The following is a 17,378-nucleotide window of genomic DNA, read 5'->3' as shown; positions in this document are numbered from 1 at the left end:
GCTGTTTAAATTTCTGCTTCAATTTCCTCTTCCAGTTTAAATGCCATTATACAAAGTTACTGTCCAATAATCAATGTGCAACTTCTAAAATCATGGAGTGGAGTGTTGAGGTTATTAAGTCCGAATATATCTCCTCGCAATAAAGAATGGGTCACAGAAACCGCATTAATATGAAAAAAAAGGGTATAAGACACTACTGGTTATCAGATAGCATTAAAACGCTGGGATAATAATTAATCATCTGTCATTCCACCATATAAGTGTGGGTCAGCATACCATCAATAATATAGCAAAAAAGGGAGAAGAGGAAAGCCCCAGAGAAAAAAAAGTAGGTATAAAGTGAACCCAGACAGTATGTGAAACAAGATATATATACAGTATACATCAACATTTTCTTATGAAAACCTAAGCATTTAACTTCCAAAAAAAGGCTATTGTCACTTAACCTCCTCGCTCCTGCGCTGTCAAGATTTCGTGCATCCCCTAGCACTTTAGGGTTCTTGGCTGGAAGATGTCCCCTTAACTCATTTTCCTGTGAAAACTGTAACATTTGGGATTTTTCATATTTGTTTTGTAGCATAGACAGTGGTCACCATAATGGATAAAAATAATGAATCTCTCCAGAAGGCACTTAAATTACAATAAAAACCTGAAAGGGTTTTTTAAAACATCCATAAAAACATATCCAAAACAGGTTACGGTTTACATACATTTTAAATGTATTATGACAATATGCTTTAAAGCTTTAAAGCATACTCGATTGGTGGGATCCCCCAGAGTCTAAACACCACCCAGTTTCCACCAGAGCTGCTGATGATTGGTTTTGCTGCATCCTGGTGCCAGGTTGTGACCCTCAGGTCAATAATAACATGAAAAGGGCTTTAATACTTCCATACTCTCTCCCAAAAAAGGTTAGGGTTTACATACATTTTAAATGGTTTATGAAGATATTCTTTAAAGCATACCTTGGTTGAGTTCTTGTTTATGTTTCATTATTAGCAGAAACCCAACACTGTTGTATTGAGTTTATTTTAGCAGGCAAGGTTACCTCTGAATTCTTTTACACTTACCTCAAGGGGTATTTGTATCATAGGTTGAAGAACTCTGTTCTGAATAATATAATAGTTCTACTTGATTCTGATTGGCCACTGATTAGAAGTGGACTCTGCCAATAAGTCAGTATAGTGAGAGTTGTCACTCCCACCATCCACACTGTCTCCCCTAAATTTCGTTGTGAGTAATAATCTCACTTTAGGCTTCAGTCAGTACGTCAGAATTATTTTGAATGTGGGATATAAATTGAAACTAGAAGTACCTGCAGAGTAGAGGGAAGTCCCGAAGGTACAGCCCGAAAATGATTGCCGTTGAGACGAAGATAAATTAGCTTTTTTAAGGGCTTGAAAGAAAGAGGGGAGACATTGCCATCATGAAAACCATTACCTTCCATCTCAAGATTTAGCAAATTGCTGAGACCTAGAAGAAAATAGGCACATATTAATGAACAATACTTGGTGTGTCAGATTTAACAAAAATATTATTATTACCATCTATACTGAGAATAAGTAACTCCTGCAGTAATCATCCCACACTTAAAAAAAAAAAAAAACTGACCTACTTTCTTCTTTCAATATGCAGGACATTTGGAGTTTAAGCAATTCAATGTATTGGCTAAAGCTGAAAGCTTCTAAGACCAGTTAGGTCCCTTCTTCACCATTTATTTCATTTGTACATTAAGCCTGAAGCCTAATGAGACCTAACAGGTCCCAAAAGCTTGTATCTTTAGATGGTATCTACTGAGCTGGCCAGAACTACTTCTTGAAGGAGTCACATCCACTTGTCCACACCTCTTATTGTGAAGAAGCTTTTTTATATGTACAGGTTACATCTCTTTCCCTCCCAGATGTAAAGAGTGCTACGTATCCCTTGTGATGACCTTAAAGTGAACAGCTCTACACCAACATGGACCATCTATGTATTTATACGTGGTGATCATTTCTCCCCTTAATGACCTATTCTCAAAAGAGAAGAAATCCTCCTTTCCTCATAGCTAAGCTCCTCCATTCCTCTTATCAGTTTAGTTGCCCTTCTCTGCACTGTCTCCAGTTCTCCAATATCGTTTTTGTGCATTAATGCCCAAAATTAAACTGCACCAAATGTTCTGCAATAATTGATGGCTAATACAGTACAGTACAGCCCTGGCCAAATGTTTTGAGAATGACACAAATGTTAATTTTCACAAAGTCAGCTGCTTTAATGTTTTTAGATCTTTTTGTCAGATGTTACTGTGGTATACTGAAGTATAATTACAAGCATTTCATAGGTATCAAAGCCATTTATTGACAATTACATTACGTTTATGTCAATATTTGCAGTGCTGACCCTTCTTTTTCAGGACCTCTGCAATTTGCCCTGGCATGCTGTCAATCAACTTCTGGGCCACATACTGACTGATGGCAGCCCATTCTTGCGAAATCTATTCTTGGAGTTTGTCAGAATTTGTATGGTTTTCTTTGTTCCCCCGCCACTTGAGGATTGACCACAAGTTCTCAATGGGATTAGGGTCTGGGGAGTTTCCTGGCCATTGACCCCAAACTTCTATCTTTTGTTCCCCAAGCCACGTAGTTATCACTTTTGCCTTTATATTGCTTCATCATGGTGGAAAAGGCATTTTTCATCACCAAACTGTTCTTGGATGGATGGGAGAAATTGCTTTTGGAGGATGTTTTTGTACCATTCTTTATTCATGGCTGTGTTCTTAGGCAAAATTGTGACATGAATGGTCTCAGGATGCTTTACTGTTGTCATGACACAGGACTGATGGTAGTGATGGTAGTGCTCACCTTTTCTTCTCTGGACAAGGTTTTTTTCTGGAGGCCCCAAACAATTAGAAAGGGGATTCATCAGAGAAAATGACTTTACCCCAGTTCTCAGCAGTCCAATCACTGCACCTTTTGCAGAACTTCAGTCTGTCCCTGATGTTTTTCCTGGAGAGAAGTGGTTTCTTTGCTGCCCTTCTTGACACCAGGCCATCTTCCAAAAGTCTTTATCTCTCTGTGCATGCAGATGCACTCACACCTGCCTGCTGCTATTCCTGCGCAAGCTCTGCACTGGTGGTGCCATGATCCCGCATCTGAATAAACTGTAGGAGACGGTCCTGGCCCTTGCTGGGCTTTTTTGGGCGCTCTTAAGCCTTCTTCACAATGGTTGAATCTCTCTCCCTGAAGTTCTTGATGATCTGATAAATGATTGATTTAGGTGCAAACTTAGTAGCAGTAATATCCCTGCCTGTGAATCCCTTTTTGTGCAAAGCAATGATGACTGCACATGTTTCCTTGCATGTAATCATGGTTAACAGAGAAAGAACAAGGATTTCAAGCACCACCCTCCTTTTAAAGCTTCCAGTCTCTTATTCTAACTCAGTCAGCATTACAGAGTGATTTCCAGCCTTGTCCTTGTCAACACTGACACCTGTGTTAATAAGAGATTCACTGACATGATGTCAGCTGGTCCTTTTGTGGCAAGGCTGAAATGCAGTGAAAATGGAAGAGGGACTTTGAAATTAATTGCAATTCATCCGATCACTCTTTATAACATTCTGGAGTATATGCAAATTGCCATCATAAAAACTGAGACAGCAGACTTTTTGAGAATGACCCAAATGTTCATTTTTACAAACACAAAGCAACAACAGGTTCCCCCAAGCGCAGTCCTTCCCAGTTCCACATACTCATTTTCCTATCAGTACCCTGCTACTTTATCTGTGTTAAGAAAAAGAAATACCCAATATTTACTAATATGGGGAGCATATGACTTCCTCCCAAGTGACAGAGCTGTGGCTTTGCAATTCACTCAGACACCAAGCAATGTCATATGGGAGCGGAGATTGACTTGAATGATATATTGCTTGTTTTTCTTCACTACTTTTAGCTGAATGTAGAGTTGGGGAAGCAAGATGAATGTATGGTCAGCTGGGGAGCGTGGCAGTTAAAGAGGAACTGAATATTGAAGCTGTGTTTAGAAAAAAAAGAAAGTCAGAAGGCAAAGGACTAGATGTCATTATTGCTTGTGGTCCGTCTACAGCTGATCTTTCCCCAATACCGACGTACCATGCATTCTGCACTCTGTCTCTGTGAAGAGGCGGCCATCTTGGTAAAGGCAAGGTTTTGATTCCTCATGTCAGAGCCTCCAGCAAGGAGAACAGTGAGCAGCACAGTAGTGACATGACCAGATCTTATTCCACTACCCCCCTACAAACATTTTCCACTCATTTTGGGTTTATTCTCCATGTCCTGTGCTGACATCATGCTGATCTCATGGCACAAAATCATACAGCACTGAGATTTCAATACTAATGCCAAAGAAATTTGCACTGGATATTTAAAGTCCAATCCCCTCAAGTGTAGGATTTGTGTACCTACCAAGCAGTAGTTCTCTAGCAGTTTCTTGGAGGACACACTCTACTCTTCCTCATGTGGGTATACTACTGCCAACAAAAGTTTTAAGACGCTATGCAAAAGAGAAAAGGAGCCAACTCTCCCGTACACCTTTTCAAGAGCTCAGTTGTGGCAAGCAGTTAAAAATTGGAGAAAGAGAACAGCTTTCCGAAACAAACAAATTATTAATGACAACAGGCCAACTAAAAACAACATCTATCAAAGGGGAGAGCTGTCCTTTAATGAGCTGTTGAAAAAAGGATTTTTTTTTTAAGTATAAAAATCCTATTTATTTCAGCATTTATTAGAGGACACAGAACTATAGTCTTCACCACTGGGGATCTGACAGACAAGGACACCCAACAGAACAGCAGAGAGTGGGGTTATAGTCACTAGAGGGAACTGGACCCTCTTTGGATTTGCATAGTGACTAAACTTCGTATAGGTAACATCATTCCTAAAGGGTGAAGACTAGAGTACTAGGTAGCTACAAATCTCCTGTTGACTTTTTATATCACTTGGAGGCTCCAGTGTGCAAGATATCGAAACAGGACTTTCCAGTAATGTCCTGTAATGGTTAGGACTTTACAATATCATACTCAAACAGAGATGACTGTGATTAATTCATGCTCCATGAATTCAACCTGCCCCCCCCCTTTTTTTTTATAGTGTCCAAACCTTCTATAGGTAGCAGTATGCCCACACATTGAAGATTAGAGTGCGAGGTGCTGCCATGTCTTCTGTTAGATTTTTATTTTTATCTTGGAGGCTCCAATGTGCAAGCTTTGGAACCAGAAACTTCTAGCTCCTTTAGATGGTTGTGTCATTACACAAAATTATAATTGAAAAGAGATGATTGTGGTTGTTTTTTTGCTCCATAAGTTCATCCTAATGGCCTTGGGGAAGAGGTGGAGGATCAAACCACTCCAGAGAAATCTTACCATGGAAGTCTTGGAGATATGAAACAGAAACTTGTGACTGAAACCGCAGGAGCCATCCAAACTGGTATCTTAGTCTTGGGTGGCACGAGTTTGAAGATGACATTAAGGCACCGTTTTTAGTTTCCACCATTATACTGTGGAGCTCCACATGTGTTGATTGCTGAGCCTGCCTTAGAAGATGGGCCAGCAGACAAAAAGCATATGTTTCAGAAACTACTACAATAAATGCTGTCATTTATTATGTTTAGAAATCACATTTCATCATAAGAGTTCTGTACTATGTAAAAGAAACAATAAACTCTAGTCTGGAACATTTTCAGTACAGTTTGGATGTTGTGAAATGCATGAAGTCACATGAGCACATGATAAATGACTGTGATATCTGACAAATGTCTTCAAGTCTCATAATAGTGTTGCACAATCACAGAAAAGACTTGGCAGCTCTAGATAGCCTCCCAGTGAAAGGAGGCTTTCCAAAAGGAGAATGGATCTCTGGGTAAGTGCCATTTTGTAAGCAATAAAAGTAAAAACGTAAACAGCAGATAAACCCAATGAAATGGAACAAAGTTATTAGCTGGACAACAAACCGAGCAAAAGACAACAACGAGTAACTACAAGGGTGTGGTCCCTGATTCAGCAATCAGAGGTGTACAAAAACAGAACTTTTCAGCATAACCATGCCCATCTGATGGAGGAGTTTCACTCCCCTAAAAATATATTTTTTTGCACACATCCACTGTAATTGCTGAATAAGTGAACCTCACTGGTATTATTTGGTAGAAAAAAAATCTGTTTTATTTTCAGTTGAAAAAAATTATAGCAAACAGACACTAATACCTGATGCAAGGCACCCACACATATCTTTGAAAATCCTCCTCCTGCACATCCTGGGAACCCCCCTACACAATTTTGTTGTTTTGTTGAAAAAAAACTGGTCCTTTCATGAAGTGAGATTGAGTTAAGGACAAAGGAAATTATCACACTTTACTATGCCTGAATTAGTAATTGTTTTTTTGTTATGCTAACTGTTAGCCCTAAGGATCCTAAGAGCCTAACTCAAATCCCTAAATCTGCATCTAGCTTTATACAGTACTTGGTGAATACATGTTTGGGCAGTAGTTAAATGCAGGACCTAAGTCTAGTTCATGCACAGGGCTCGCTTGGTGACTTTGTTCACAGCTGTCAGTTACAATGCAGCTCTCTACAGAGATTCTGGGCCTTAAAAATACACACAACGCACTTTGGCCTCTACAGTGCCTGGCTTGTCTGATCTATCTAAGTCTGCCTCATTCAAAGCAAATTACATATTGATTTGCTCAACCCTACTAGTGACATGCTCTGTTCCTCCATTGGTAGATGATAAGCTGATGAGCTCTATACCTGGCCAATAGGCCAATGACACCAGCAGATGACACCACTCAGTGAACAGGTGTTTGGTCAGTAGTTAGATGTGTAGCACTGCCCCCTTGGGGGTTGCTGGTTAATGGGTGTTCTTCAGCACTACTGTGACCCTGTAAACAGTCCAGCCCACCTGACACTCTAGGTTCAGACATTGTGTGCACACCTTTAAGAATTACACTGACACAGTACTGTACAAATGAGTTCTGACTTTTACTCAGTAAGTAAGCAAGTGAAATTATGTCAGTCATCTTAATCCCTGCTTAAACCTTTAGGGTTCAACCAGACTGACACAGAAAACAACAGAAAACAGTACGTATAATATCAGGGAACAGTATTGTAAATAAAGTTCTATATCCTAAAAGTGTAATGAATATTTCCTAATACAATAAAATAATGAGGCAATACTCAAGTGAGTAAAGAACTCTACATTAATTTATACTGTAAGTCCCCTTTTTAGCAATATGGAATAAACTAGAACGTGTCCCTTTTAAGAATTACTGTGCATCAATGTCCCTCCCTTTAGCAAGGCCTTGCTATGTTCTTCACCGGCAGTTGGAGCTCATAGATAATTTCCACTGTGGTTTAAAATAGCAAGATGATCAGATGTTATATTGAAATCCTAAGGGAGTTGATGTCTGTTGCAATGTCTGCAGTCAGTGTAAAGATGAGATGTTATACATGCGGTCTGAACCAAGCATAGGTACCCTCTCTCCAACTTGGATGTCCATGAGGGCCCCTGGAACAGGCAATGTGATCTCCCACACTCCGGTGTCTGGAGACAGACTGCACTCTGCCACCTCAGGATGTCCGTCCAACCTTGACTCTCTCTCTCTGTCAGCGATACTGCGAGGCATCCACAGTACATCGACCAGCATCCGCTTCGCTAATGCTGAGTTCTGCAAGCAGGCCAGACCTCGTGCACTAGGCTGCAGGCTGCTGTCAGTCACACACTCAGCAGGCTGATGTGTACACGATGAATCCCAGGAGCAAGAGAGTTTTCAGGCTGTGGAACAGATGGTTTTATATCTTCTCTCATGATGCTCTGCTCCCCCTTTAGCCTCCTGGGAAGATAGTTTCCTCGGTTATCCAAACAATGATCAGCTCTCTACCAGAAACTACAACTCCCACAATCCTCACTTCCACTTTCTGCCAGAGGATGATTCCATTTGAAATCAACATAAAAGGGGCACAGTAACAATTTCAATAACAACGATAAATCTGTATATTTATAATAGTAGCCCAATCCCGGCTATATCCCTTGAAAGTCTTTGGTCCCCGAAGACAGAGGAACGTTCATTAAGGAAAACTTTTTGCATAACAATTCAGAAAGTAAAAAATAAAAACAATGACTTCATTAATCAGAACCTACAGTAGCTAATAACTGACTGATAGAAGAGTTTTCAGATAACAAACTATACAAGGTATGAGAAAAAGTTGAATCTTTCTCACAACAGGCCAATAATAAATTAGCGGCCCAGCTAGTAGTGTCAGATGGTGGAACAGGGTCATCTTCTACCAAAGGCTCAGTAGAAGAGACTAGTGCTTGGCTCGAACGTTGAGTAGTTGTAATGAGTTAATTCGAGCTCTCCCCAAGGGTAATATATGTAAGTCTCTTAGGTGGCTGAATCTCCCTTCAAAGTCTGGAACACACATTCTCTGCAGGCTCAGATTCATGTCCCTGGCTCCAAAAACTACACCCAGGCTGTGGTTCTTCTTACATAGTTACATAGTTAGTGAGGTTGAAAAAAGACATCAGTCCATCCAGTTCAACCTATGATGTGTGTGTGTGTTTGCTTTTAACCGTACATTGTATACCCCTGTATGTTGTGGTCTTTAAGGTGTCCATCTAATAGTTTTTTGAAACTATCAATGCTCCCTGCTGATACGACTGCTTGTGGAAGAGAATTCCACATCCTTACCGCTCTTACAGTGAAGAACCCCTTACGCACTTTAAGGTTAAACCGCCTTTCCTCAAGTTTTAGTGAGTGGCCAAGTGTCTTATTGTATCTCCTTTCTCTGAATAGTTTGTTCCTTATGCTAGGGTCGCCAGTACAGTATTTGTACATTGATATCATATCCCCCCTCAATCGTCTCTTCTCCAGAGAGAATAGGTTCAGTGCTTGTAGTCTTTCCTCATAGCTGATGTCCTCCATTCCCCTAATTATTTTTGTTGCCCTTCTCTGGACTTTCTCCAGTTCCAGCACATCCTTCCTGAGGACCGGTGCCCAGAACTGGACAGCATACTCCAGATGTGGCCGGACCAGAGTCTTGTAGAGTGGAAGAATAATCTCTTTATTTCTGGAGTGAATCCCCTTTTTCATACAACCCAGTATTCTGTTGGCTTTGCTTGCGGCGGCTTGGCATTGCATGCCACTGCCAAGCCTGTTGTCTACCAGTACCCCCAGGTCCCTTTCCATCCTAGACTCACCCAGAGGTTCCCCCCCTAGTGAGTAGCTTGCTTTCTGGTTTCTGGCCCCCAAGTGCATTACTTTAAATTTTTCAACATTAAATCTCATCTGCCATGTAGTTGCCCACCCCGTTATTTTGTTCAGGTCTGCTTGCAAGATTTCCACATTCTGCATAGAAGATATTGGCAAGCCTAATTTAGTATCATCTGCAAATACTGAGATTGTACTAGATATCCCCTCCTCTAGATCATTTATGAATAAATTAAACAGGATTGGTCCCAGGACAGAACCCTGGGGGACCCCACTTTCCACACCCGCCCAATCCGAGTACTCCCCATTAATCACCACCCTCTGTACTCTCCCCTGGAGCCAGTTCTCTATCCAGGTACTCACCTTATGGTCCATACCTACCTTCCTTAGTTTGTACAGTAAGCGTTTGTGGGGAACGGTGTCAAAGGCCTTTGCAAAGTCCAGATACACCACATCCACATTACCTTTATCTAAGTGGCAGCTCACTTCATCGTAGAAGGTTAATAGATTGGTTTGGCACGAACGATTTTTCATGAATCCATGCTGATTACTACTTATAATACCGTTTTGATTACTAAAGTCTTGTATGTTGTCCCTTATCATCCCCTCCAAAATCTTGCAGACTACAGATGTTAGGCTGACCAGCCTATAGTTACCCGGGATATACCTCGGCCCCTTTTTAAATATTGGTACCACGTTGGCTTTTTTCCAATCAGCTGGCACCATACCCGTCTGTAAACTATCCTTAAAGATCAAGAATAATGGTCTGGCAATCACCTGGCTGAGCTCATTAAGAACCCTTGGGTGCAAGCCATCCGGTCCCGGGGATTTATTTATGTTCTAGTTTAGCTCTAAGTCTATCCTCTGTTAGCCATGGCGGCACTTCCTGAGGTGTATTATTTAGTTCGGCCTTACAAGCTGGGTTCGTGTAGCCCCCCGATTCCTTTGTGAAGACTGAAGAAAAGAACTTATTTAACACTTCCGCCTTTTCTCTGTCCTCTGTGGCCATTTTTCCTTTATCATCTTTTATGGGGCCAATGTGCTCTGGCCTCGCTTTTCTACTGTTTATATACTTAAAGAACTTCTTGGGGTTCTTTTTACTCTCCTCCGCTATATGTCTCTCGTGTTCTATTTTAGCCGCCCTGATTTCGTCTTTACATTTCTTATTACACTCTTTGTAGTGCTTAAATGCTGCCAATGACCCCTCAGTCTTGTATTTTTTGAAGGCCTTTTCTTTAGCTCTAATATACATTTTTATGTTGGAGTTTAGCCACCCAGGGTTTAGTTTTGCTCTTTTAAATTTATTTCCCTGTGGAATGCACTGGCCCACCCTCTTGTTAAGTATGCTCTTGAAGCACTCCCATTTTTCCTCCGTGTTCTTTGTTCCCAGGGTTCTATCCCATTTGATATTTTCTAGCAGCGAGCGCAGTTTAGGGAAATTGGCTCTTTTGAAATTCAGTGTCCTTATATTACCCTTGTGTTTCCTATTACTGTAATTAATACTGAAACCAATTGACCTATGGTCACTGTTCCCTAAGTTGTCCTGTATTTCTATATCCGTGAGCAGGTCTGTATTGTTGGTAATCAGTAGGTCAAGTACCGCATTGTTTCTTGTCGGTGCATTCACCGTCTGACCCATGAAATTGTCCTGCAAAACATTTAGGAACTGCCGAGCCTTGGCTGAATGCACGGTTCCTTCTGCCCAGTCTATATCAGGATAATTAAAGTCCCCCATTATAATGACATTTCCCATCCTTGCTGCCAATCCTATCTGTAACATGAGGTCCGCCTCACCCTCCTCCCTCTGGTTGGGGGGCCTATAGCATACGCCCAATATTACCTTCCCCACCGTGCCTTTCCTTTGAAGCTCTACCCATAGGGATTCTGCCTCGTCCTTAGCTCCATTATTAATATCATCCCTCATATTTACCTGTATACTGTTCTTAATATACAAACATACCCCTCCCCCTTTTTTACCTTCTCTATCTCTGCGATAAAGGGAATACCCCTGAATGGTCGCCATCCAGTCATGAGAGCTGTCAAACCAAGTCTCAGTTATCCCCACAAAATCTAAGTCCTCCTCAAAGATCAGCAGCTCCAGCTCTCCCATCTTGTTGGCCAGGCTTCTGGCATTGGTATACAAGCCTCTTAATTTTGATCGGTTACATTTATCCTCATTTGATGTTTTTAGGCTGCTCTCTTGATTTTTCCCCATACCCACCCTGGGTTTAGGAGCTCCGAACACCCTACCGCTAATGCCCCCATTTCTGCCCTCTGAAACTTGCTTTCCACTGGCTAATTCTACATCTGTACCCTCCCCCCCATTCCCTAGTTTAAAAGCCCCTCTAACTTTTTAGCCATCCTCTCACCCAGTACGGCTGCACCCACCCCATTTAGGTGCAATCCGTCCCTACCAAAGAGCCGGTGACCGACTGAGAAGTCGGCCCAGTTCTCCAGGAACCCGAAACCCTCCTTACTACACCAGCTCCTCAGCCACTCGTTAACTTCCCTAATTCTTCTAAATCATCGGGTATAACCTCACTGTTGTTTAACGGTGGTAAAACCGTACTTTCTTCAATGCTGGGCAGTTCAACATTATCCAGTGATGGTAAAGCTGAATTCTCTTCAGTACTGAATGGCTCAGAGTTAGAAAATGGAGGTAGAATTGGAGTCTCCTCAACACTTGCTGATTAAAAGTGTTCAGTCGGTTCTGACTCAATCTCTACAATTCTTCTTTCAGGAGATGCTGTAGGTCTCCTTACTTCCTCCAACTGGCGCCCCCTCTCACAAGTGAGGGCAGCATCTGAATATCCCCCACTGAAGGTTGGAAAACTTTAAAGGTATCTTCCGATGAAGGGGCCCATAACCAGCCAAGAGTAATTTCTTCCTCATCACTCTCCTCCTCCCTCTTGTTACTTTTACAGAGGTAAAGTCCGCAACATGTTCAATAGAGTACAATTAAATTGTTCCGGCTGTGGCTCTCCCTAAGGATGTGTCACGGGGTAACGTGGCAGAGCCTGACGTAAGAGGAGTGGCTTACCGGGTAACTGGCGTGGCACAGGTTCACCAGAGGCGCGGAGTCTAAGTGTTAGCCGGTTTTCACCAGGGCCCCAGATGGTGGGGATGGATTTGGCTGCTTGCTAACACCAGGTTGTGGCCCCCCGGATTCCCTGGGAGAGCCAGGAACAGGTCCAGGACCAATAGCTGGTAGCAGGTAAACAGATCAGGATGAGACAGGAGGATAGTCAGGACGAGCCAAGGTCAGGGCGGGCAGCAGGTGATCAGAATCCAAAGATAAGCCGGGTCAGGTAAACAGGAACAGTGGATATAACAGGCACAGGATACAGGAGAGCCTCGAACTTCCACCAAGGTAGCCTCGAACTCCACCAAGGTAGCCTCGAACTCCACCAAGGTAGCCTCGAACTCTACCAAGGTAGCCTTGAACTCTACCAAGGTAGCCTCAGCGCATGCGCATAGGCATTCGCCGGTTAGCGACGCCAGTGCGCCTGCGCAGGGTATTGAGTCCCTGACATTGCCCCCCCCTTAAGGGCAACCTCCGGGTGCCCAAAAGGTTCCTTTTGTGGGGATGGTTGTGGAAGAAATTCCGGATTAAGTCCTGGGCATGGAAATTCTGTACCGGTTCCCAGAATTTTTCTTCGGGGCCATAGCCCCTCCACTTAACCAGGTATTGTAGCTGGTTCCTCCGCCTTCTACAGTCTAGGATGGCCTCCATCTCAAATTCTTCATCCCTGTTGATGGTGAAAGGAGCAGGTGGTTCCAAACTTCTACCAGGAAAGGAATCAGGTACTGCAGGTTTCAAGAGTGAAACGTGGAAGACTGGATGGATCTTGAGGGAATCGGGAAGCGTCAATTCGTAAGATACCTCATTTAATTTTCTCCTCACAGGGAACGGGCCAATAAACTTGGGTGCCAGTTTTTTGGAAGCGCATGCCAATCGGAGATTGGTGGTGGCTAACCATACCAGGTTGCCAGGCTGGAGAACCAACTCACCTCTCCTTCTTTTGTCAAAGAACTCTTTATTGGAGGTCTGAGCCTTGGTCATGGCATCCTGTAAGACTTTGTTGTTCTCCTTAAGGAACTCCAAGATATCCCGGACTGCTGGCACTGTAGGTTCAGGAATAAAGCAGGGCAAGAAAGATGGGTGAAACCCGTAGTTAGCATAGAATGGGGACTGACCTGTAGCCGAGTGTTTGGCGTTATTGTATGCGAACTCTGCTGATGCTGACATCTTGAACAAAGGTGGTGAAGCATCGGATATATTGCTCAAGGGTCTCTTTGGTCCTCTCAGTCTGCCCGTTAGTCTGGGGATGGTATGCGGAGGACATTGACAGCTTAATTTTCAGTGAATCACATAAAGCTCTCCAGAAGCGAGAAGTAAATTGGACACCTCTATCCGACACAATGTTCATTGGGACCCCGTGAAGTCTTACAATTTCTCTGATGAAGACCTGCGCCGTCTCAAGCGCGCAGGGTGTACCTCTTAGTGGTATGAAGTGAGCCATTTTCGACAGACGGTCTACTACCACGAAGATTGCAGAATAACCGTCTGATGGAGGAAGTTCCACAATTAAATCCATGGCCAGGGCCGGCCTTCGGGGTGTGCGAGCTGTGCGGCCGCACAGGGCGCCATGGGCAACAGGGGCGCCGCGCGGCAATCACAGCTCGCAGTCACAGAAGATCAGGCCTCACAGCGGGAGGTAAGCAGCGACCGAGGCCTGGACAGGGTTAACACAGGCCACGGCCACCGTTTACCTCCCGCTGTGCAGCTGTGCCTCGGTCTCCTACTGCTGCAGTCTGAGCTGTGTATCACACACAGCTCAGCCTCCGATCCACGCTGACAGATCCCTCCTCCCTGCAGGGACGCCAGAGGAGAGATTGTCAGCTCCTCCTCCTCCCGCCCCTTCACCTCCCCGCCCCGCCCACACTCCCCGGGGATGTGTGGGCAGGAAGTTTAAAGAAAAAAAAAGCTGCAGACAGGGTGAGGTAAGTGAGGTCTCTCTCCTTCAAAAATGTAAGGGGGGTCTCTGATGTGAGGGGGGCTTTGTATGGGGGGTCTGTGATGTAAGGGGGGGGCTCTCTGATGTGGGGGGCTCTGTGTGGGGGGGCGGCTCTGATGTAAAGGGGCTTTGTGTGGGGGGTCTGTGATGTAAGGGGGGCTCTGCGTGGGGGGGTCTCTGTAAGGGGTCTCTGATGTAAGGGGGGCTTTCTGATGTGGGGGGCTCTGTGTGGGTGGTCTTTGGTGTGGGGGATATCTGATGTAAGGGGGCTCACTGATGTGGGGGCTCTGTGTGGGGGGGGCTCTGATGTAAGGGGGCTTTGTGTGGGGGGTCCGTGATGTAAGGGGCTCTCTTATGTAAGGGGGGGCTTTGTGTGGGGGGGCACTCTGATGTAAGGGGGGCTCTGTGTGGGGGGGGCTCTGATGTAAGGGGGCTTTGTGTGGGGGGTCTGTGATGTAAGAGGGGCTCTCTGATGTAAGGGGGTCTCTGATGTGGGGGGTCTCTGATGTAAGGGGGGCTTTGTGTGGGGGGGTCTCTGATGTAAGGGGGGCTTTGTGTGGGGGGTCTCTGATGTAAGGGGGGGCTTTGTGTGTGTGTGTAGGGGGTCTCTGATGTTAGGGGGGCTTTGTGAGGGGGGCTCTGTGGGGGGGTCTCTTATGTGGGGGGTCTCTGTGTGTGGGGGGTCTCTGATGTGAGGGGGGCTTTGTGTGGGGAGTTTCTGATGTGAGGGGGGCTCTATGTGGGGGGGTCTCTGATGTGAGGGGGGGCTCTGTGTGGGGGGGCTCTGATGTAAGGGGGGGCTGTGGGGGGGGCTCTCTGATGTAGGGGGGCTCTAAATTAAGGGGGGCTTTGTGTGGGGGTCTCTGATGTAAGGGGGTCTCTGATGTAAGGGGGGCTAAGTTATTAGTGATCATAAAAAAGAAAAGTCAAAGTGCAAAAAAGGTGCAAGAAAATACGCGCGGGGGGGGGGGGGCGCCGCCACAGGATTAGCTCGCACAGGGCGCCTCAACACTTCTCCAAGTCGGGCCACCAGAACGTGCGCTGCACAAGATCCAGGGTCATATGGATCCCGAAATGACCAGCCATCGGGTGTTCATGACACAGTCCTAGGATGCACACACGAGCACTTTCTGGAATGAAAATTTGATCCCCTCTCCATAGCAGTCCATTTCTGGGTACCAGTATAGTTCCAGCAGGATAGGGAGCATTTACTGTGGCTTGTCTCAGAGCGGTAAGAAGGTCAGACTGTAATAGCAGAAAGTTACCTTGGGTTAAGATGGTGTCAGGTACAAGGATTTCTTTAGAACTGTCGTACATTCGAGAGAGAGCATCGGGTTTTGTATTCTTGGAACCCGGTCGGTACGTTATATGGAACGTAAATCTGGAAAAAAAAAGTGCCCACCTTGCTTGGCGTTTGGCCGTCCTCAAATACTCCAGGTTCTTATGATCCGTGTAGATGAGTATGGGATGTGCCGCCCCTTCCAATAGATACCTCCGCTCCTCCAGGGCGGTCTTGATGGCAAGGAGTTCCCGATCCCCTACATCATAGTTGCTCTCCGCAGGAGAAAGCTTATGGGAGAAGAAAGCTACCGGATGAATCAGGTCCTTGAGACCTTGACGCTGGGAGATGACTGCTCCTACTGCGATTTCCGAGGCGTCAACTTCGAGGATGTAAGGCAGGGCGGGATCCGGGTGGCTGAGGATAGGAGCAGAAGTAAACAGCTCCTTCAGGGCTGTAAATGCGACTTGCGCCTCGGGAGACCAGTGGAAGCGGGTACCTTGTTTGGTGAGCAGGGTAATAGGGCCGATGATGGAAGAGAACCCCTTGATAAATTTCCTGTAGAAATTTGCGAATCCTATGAAACGCTGAATCCCCTTTTTATCCACCGGATAATCCAGGATGGCGGAGACCTTCTGATGGTCCATTTTGACCCCTTCAGAGGATATTATTTACCTGAGGAATTGGATACTCTGCTGTTCAAATACGCATTTCTAAGGTTTTGCGTAGAGCCTGTGTAGCCGGAGTCGGTGGAGTACCTTTTTAACGTGTTCTCGGTGCTGGGCCAGGGAGGAAGAGAAGACCAAGATATCGTCCAGGTAGACAATTACAAAGATGTCCAGATAGTCTCTGAAGATGTCATTGACGAAGTGCTGGAAGGTGGCTGGGGCATTGCAGAGCCCGAAAGGCATCACCAAATATTCATAATGCCCGAATCGGGTGCGGAATGCTGTCTTCTATTCGTCCCCCTCCCTAATATGGACCCAATTGTAGGCTCCCCGCAGGTCCAGTTTGGTGAATACAGAGGCGGTTCTTAGTCTCTGGAAGAGTTCAGGAATCAAGGGTAGGGGGTACCGGTTTTTGACCGTAATTTTATTTAACTCACGGTAGTCCACACATGGCCGAAGTGAATGGTCTTTTTCTCCACAAAAAAGATCCCGTACTCCAACGCCTGAAGTCAGTGACATAATCCTCTATGGCTCTACGGCCATATTGAAGTGAGCGCGGTTTCTGCGGTAGCAGTGCGCTGCAGGTCTTCATATAACTGCGCCATTGCGTTAAAGAAAGCCGACATGGAGTCCAGCTGGTCACTGCGCTCTTCAAGCAGGCGGTGAGCCCAGGACTGAGGTTCACCTTGAAGCAGGGATATGATGAACCCCACTTTGGTTGCTTCCAAGGAGAAGGTTCGGGGTTGCAGGGAGAAGTACAGTTCACAGGCATTGCGGAAGGCTCTAAATTTGCTCCGATCCCCAGAAAACCTTTCCGGCATAGGGACCCTTGGCTCAGGAGGCAGCATCACCACGGTCGGACCGGAGGGATTCCCGGAGGGAGCCATGGAAGCAGCAGAAACTGTAGGGTCCGTGGAGGGAATTAGGGACTGAACACGCCCCTCCAGCTGGGTATAGCCCTCTTGCAGGGACTTAACGGCTTGGGTAAGGGCCGCAAGGTGCTGGCAGATGTCGTCCATAGGAGAGGCTCCTCTAGCAGGCTCAGTCGTGGCTGTGTTGTACTGTCACGGAGTAACGTGGCAGAGCCTGACGTAAGAGGAGTGGCTTACGGGTAACTGGCGTGGCACAGGTTCACCAGAGGCGCGGAGTCTAAGTGTTAGCCGGTTTTCCCCAGGGTCCCAGATGGTGGGGATGGATTTG

The 17,378-nt window shown here is 45.2% G+C and overlaps 1 protein-coding gene across 1 annotated transcript in view; it reads right to left on the bottom strand.

Annotated features, from left to right (window-relative positions):
• ECM2 (extracellular matrix protein 2) overlaps window positions 1–17,378 on the bottom strand; it is a 193,122-nt gene that overhangs the window by 72,050 nt on the left and 103,694 nt on the right. Inside the window, exon 7 of the mRNA XM_082263026.1 lies at window positions 1,316–1,473. Coding sequence (XP_082119152.1) covers window positions 1,316–1,473 — 158 coding nt within the window. The remainder of the gene's footprint in view (window positions 1–1,315; window positions 1,474–17,378) is intronic.

Source organism: Pelophylax lessonae (assembly GCF_965119305.1).
Source record: "Pelophylax lessonae genome assembly, chromosome: 7".
Taxonomy (NCBI): domain Eukaryota; kingdom Metazoa; phylum Chordata; class Amphibia; order Anura; family Ranidae; genus Pelophylax; species Pelophylax lessonae.
This window is presented reverse-complemented; position numbering and strand designations above follow the sequence as displayed.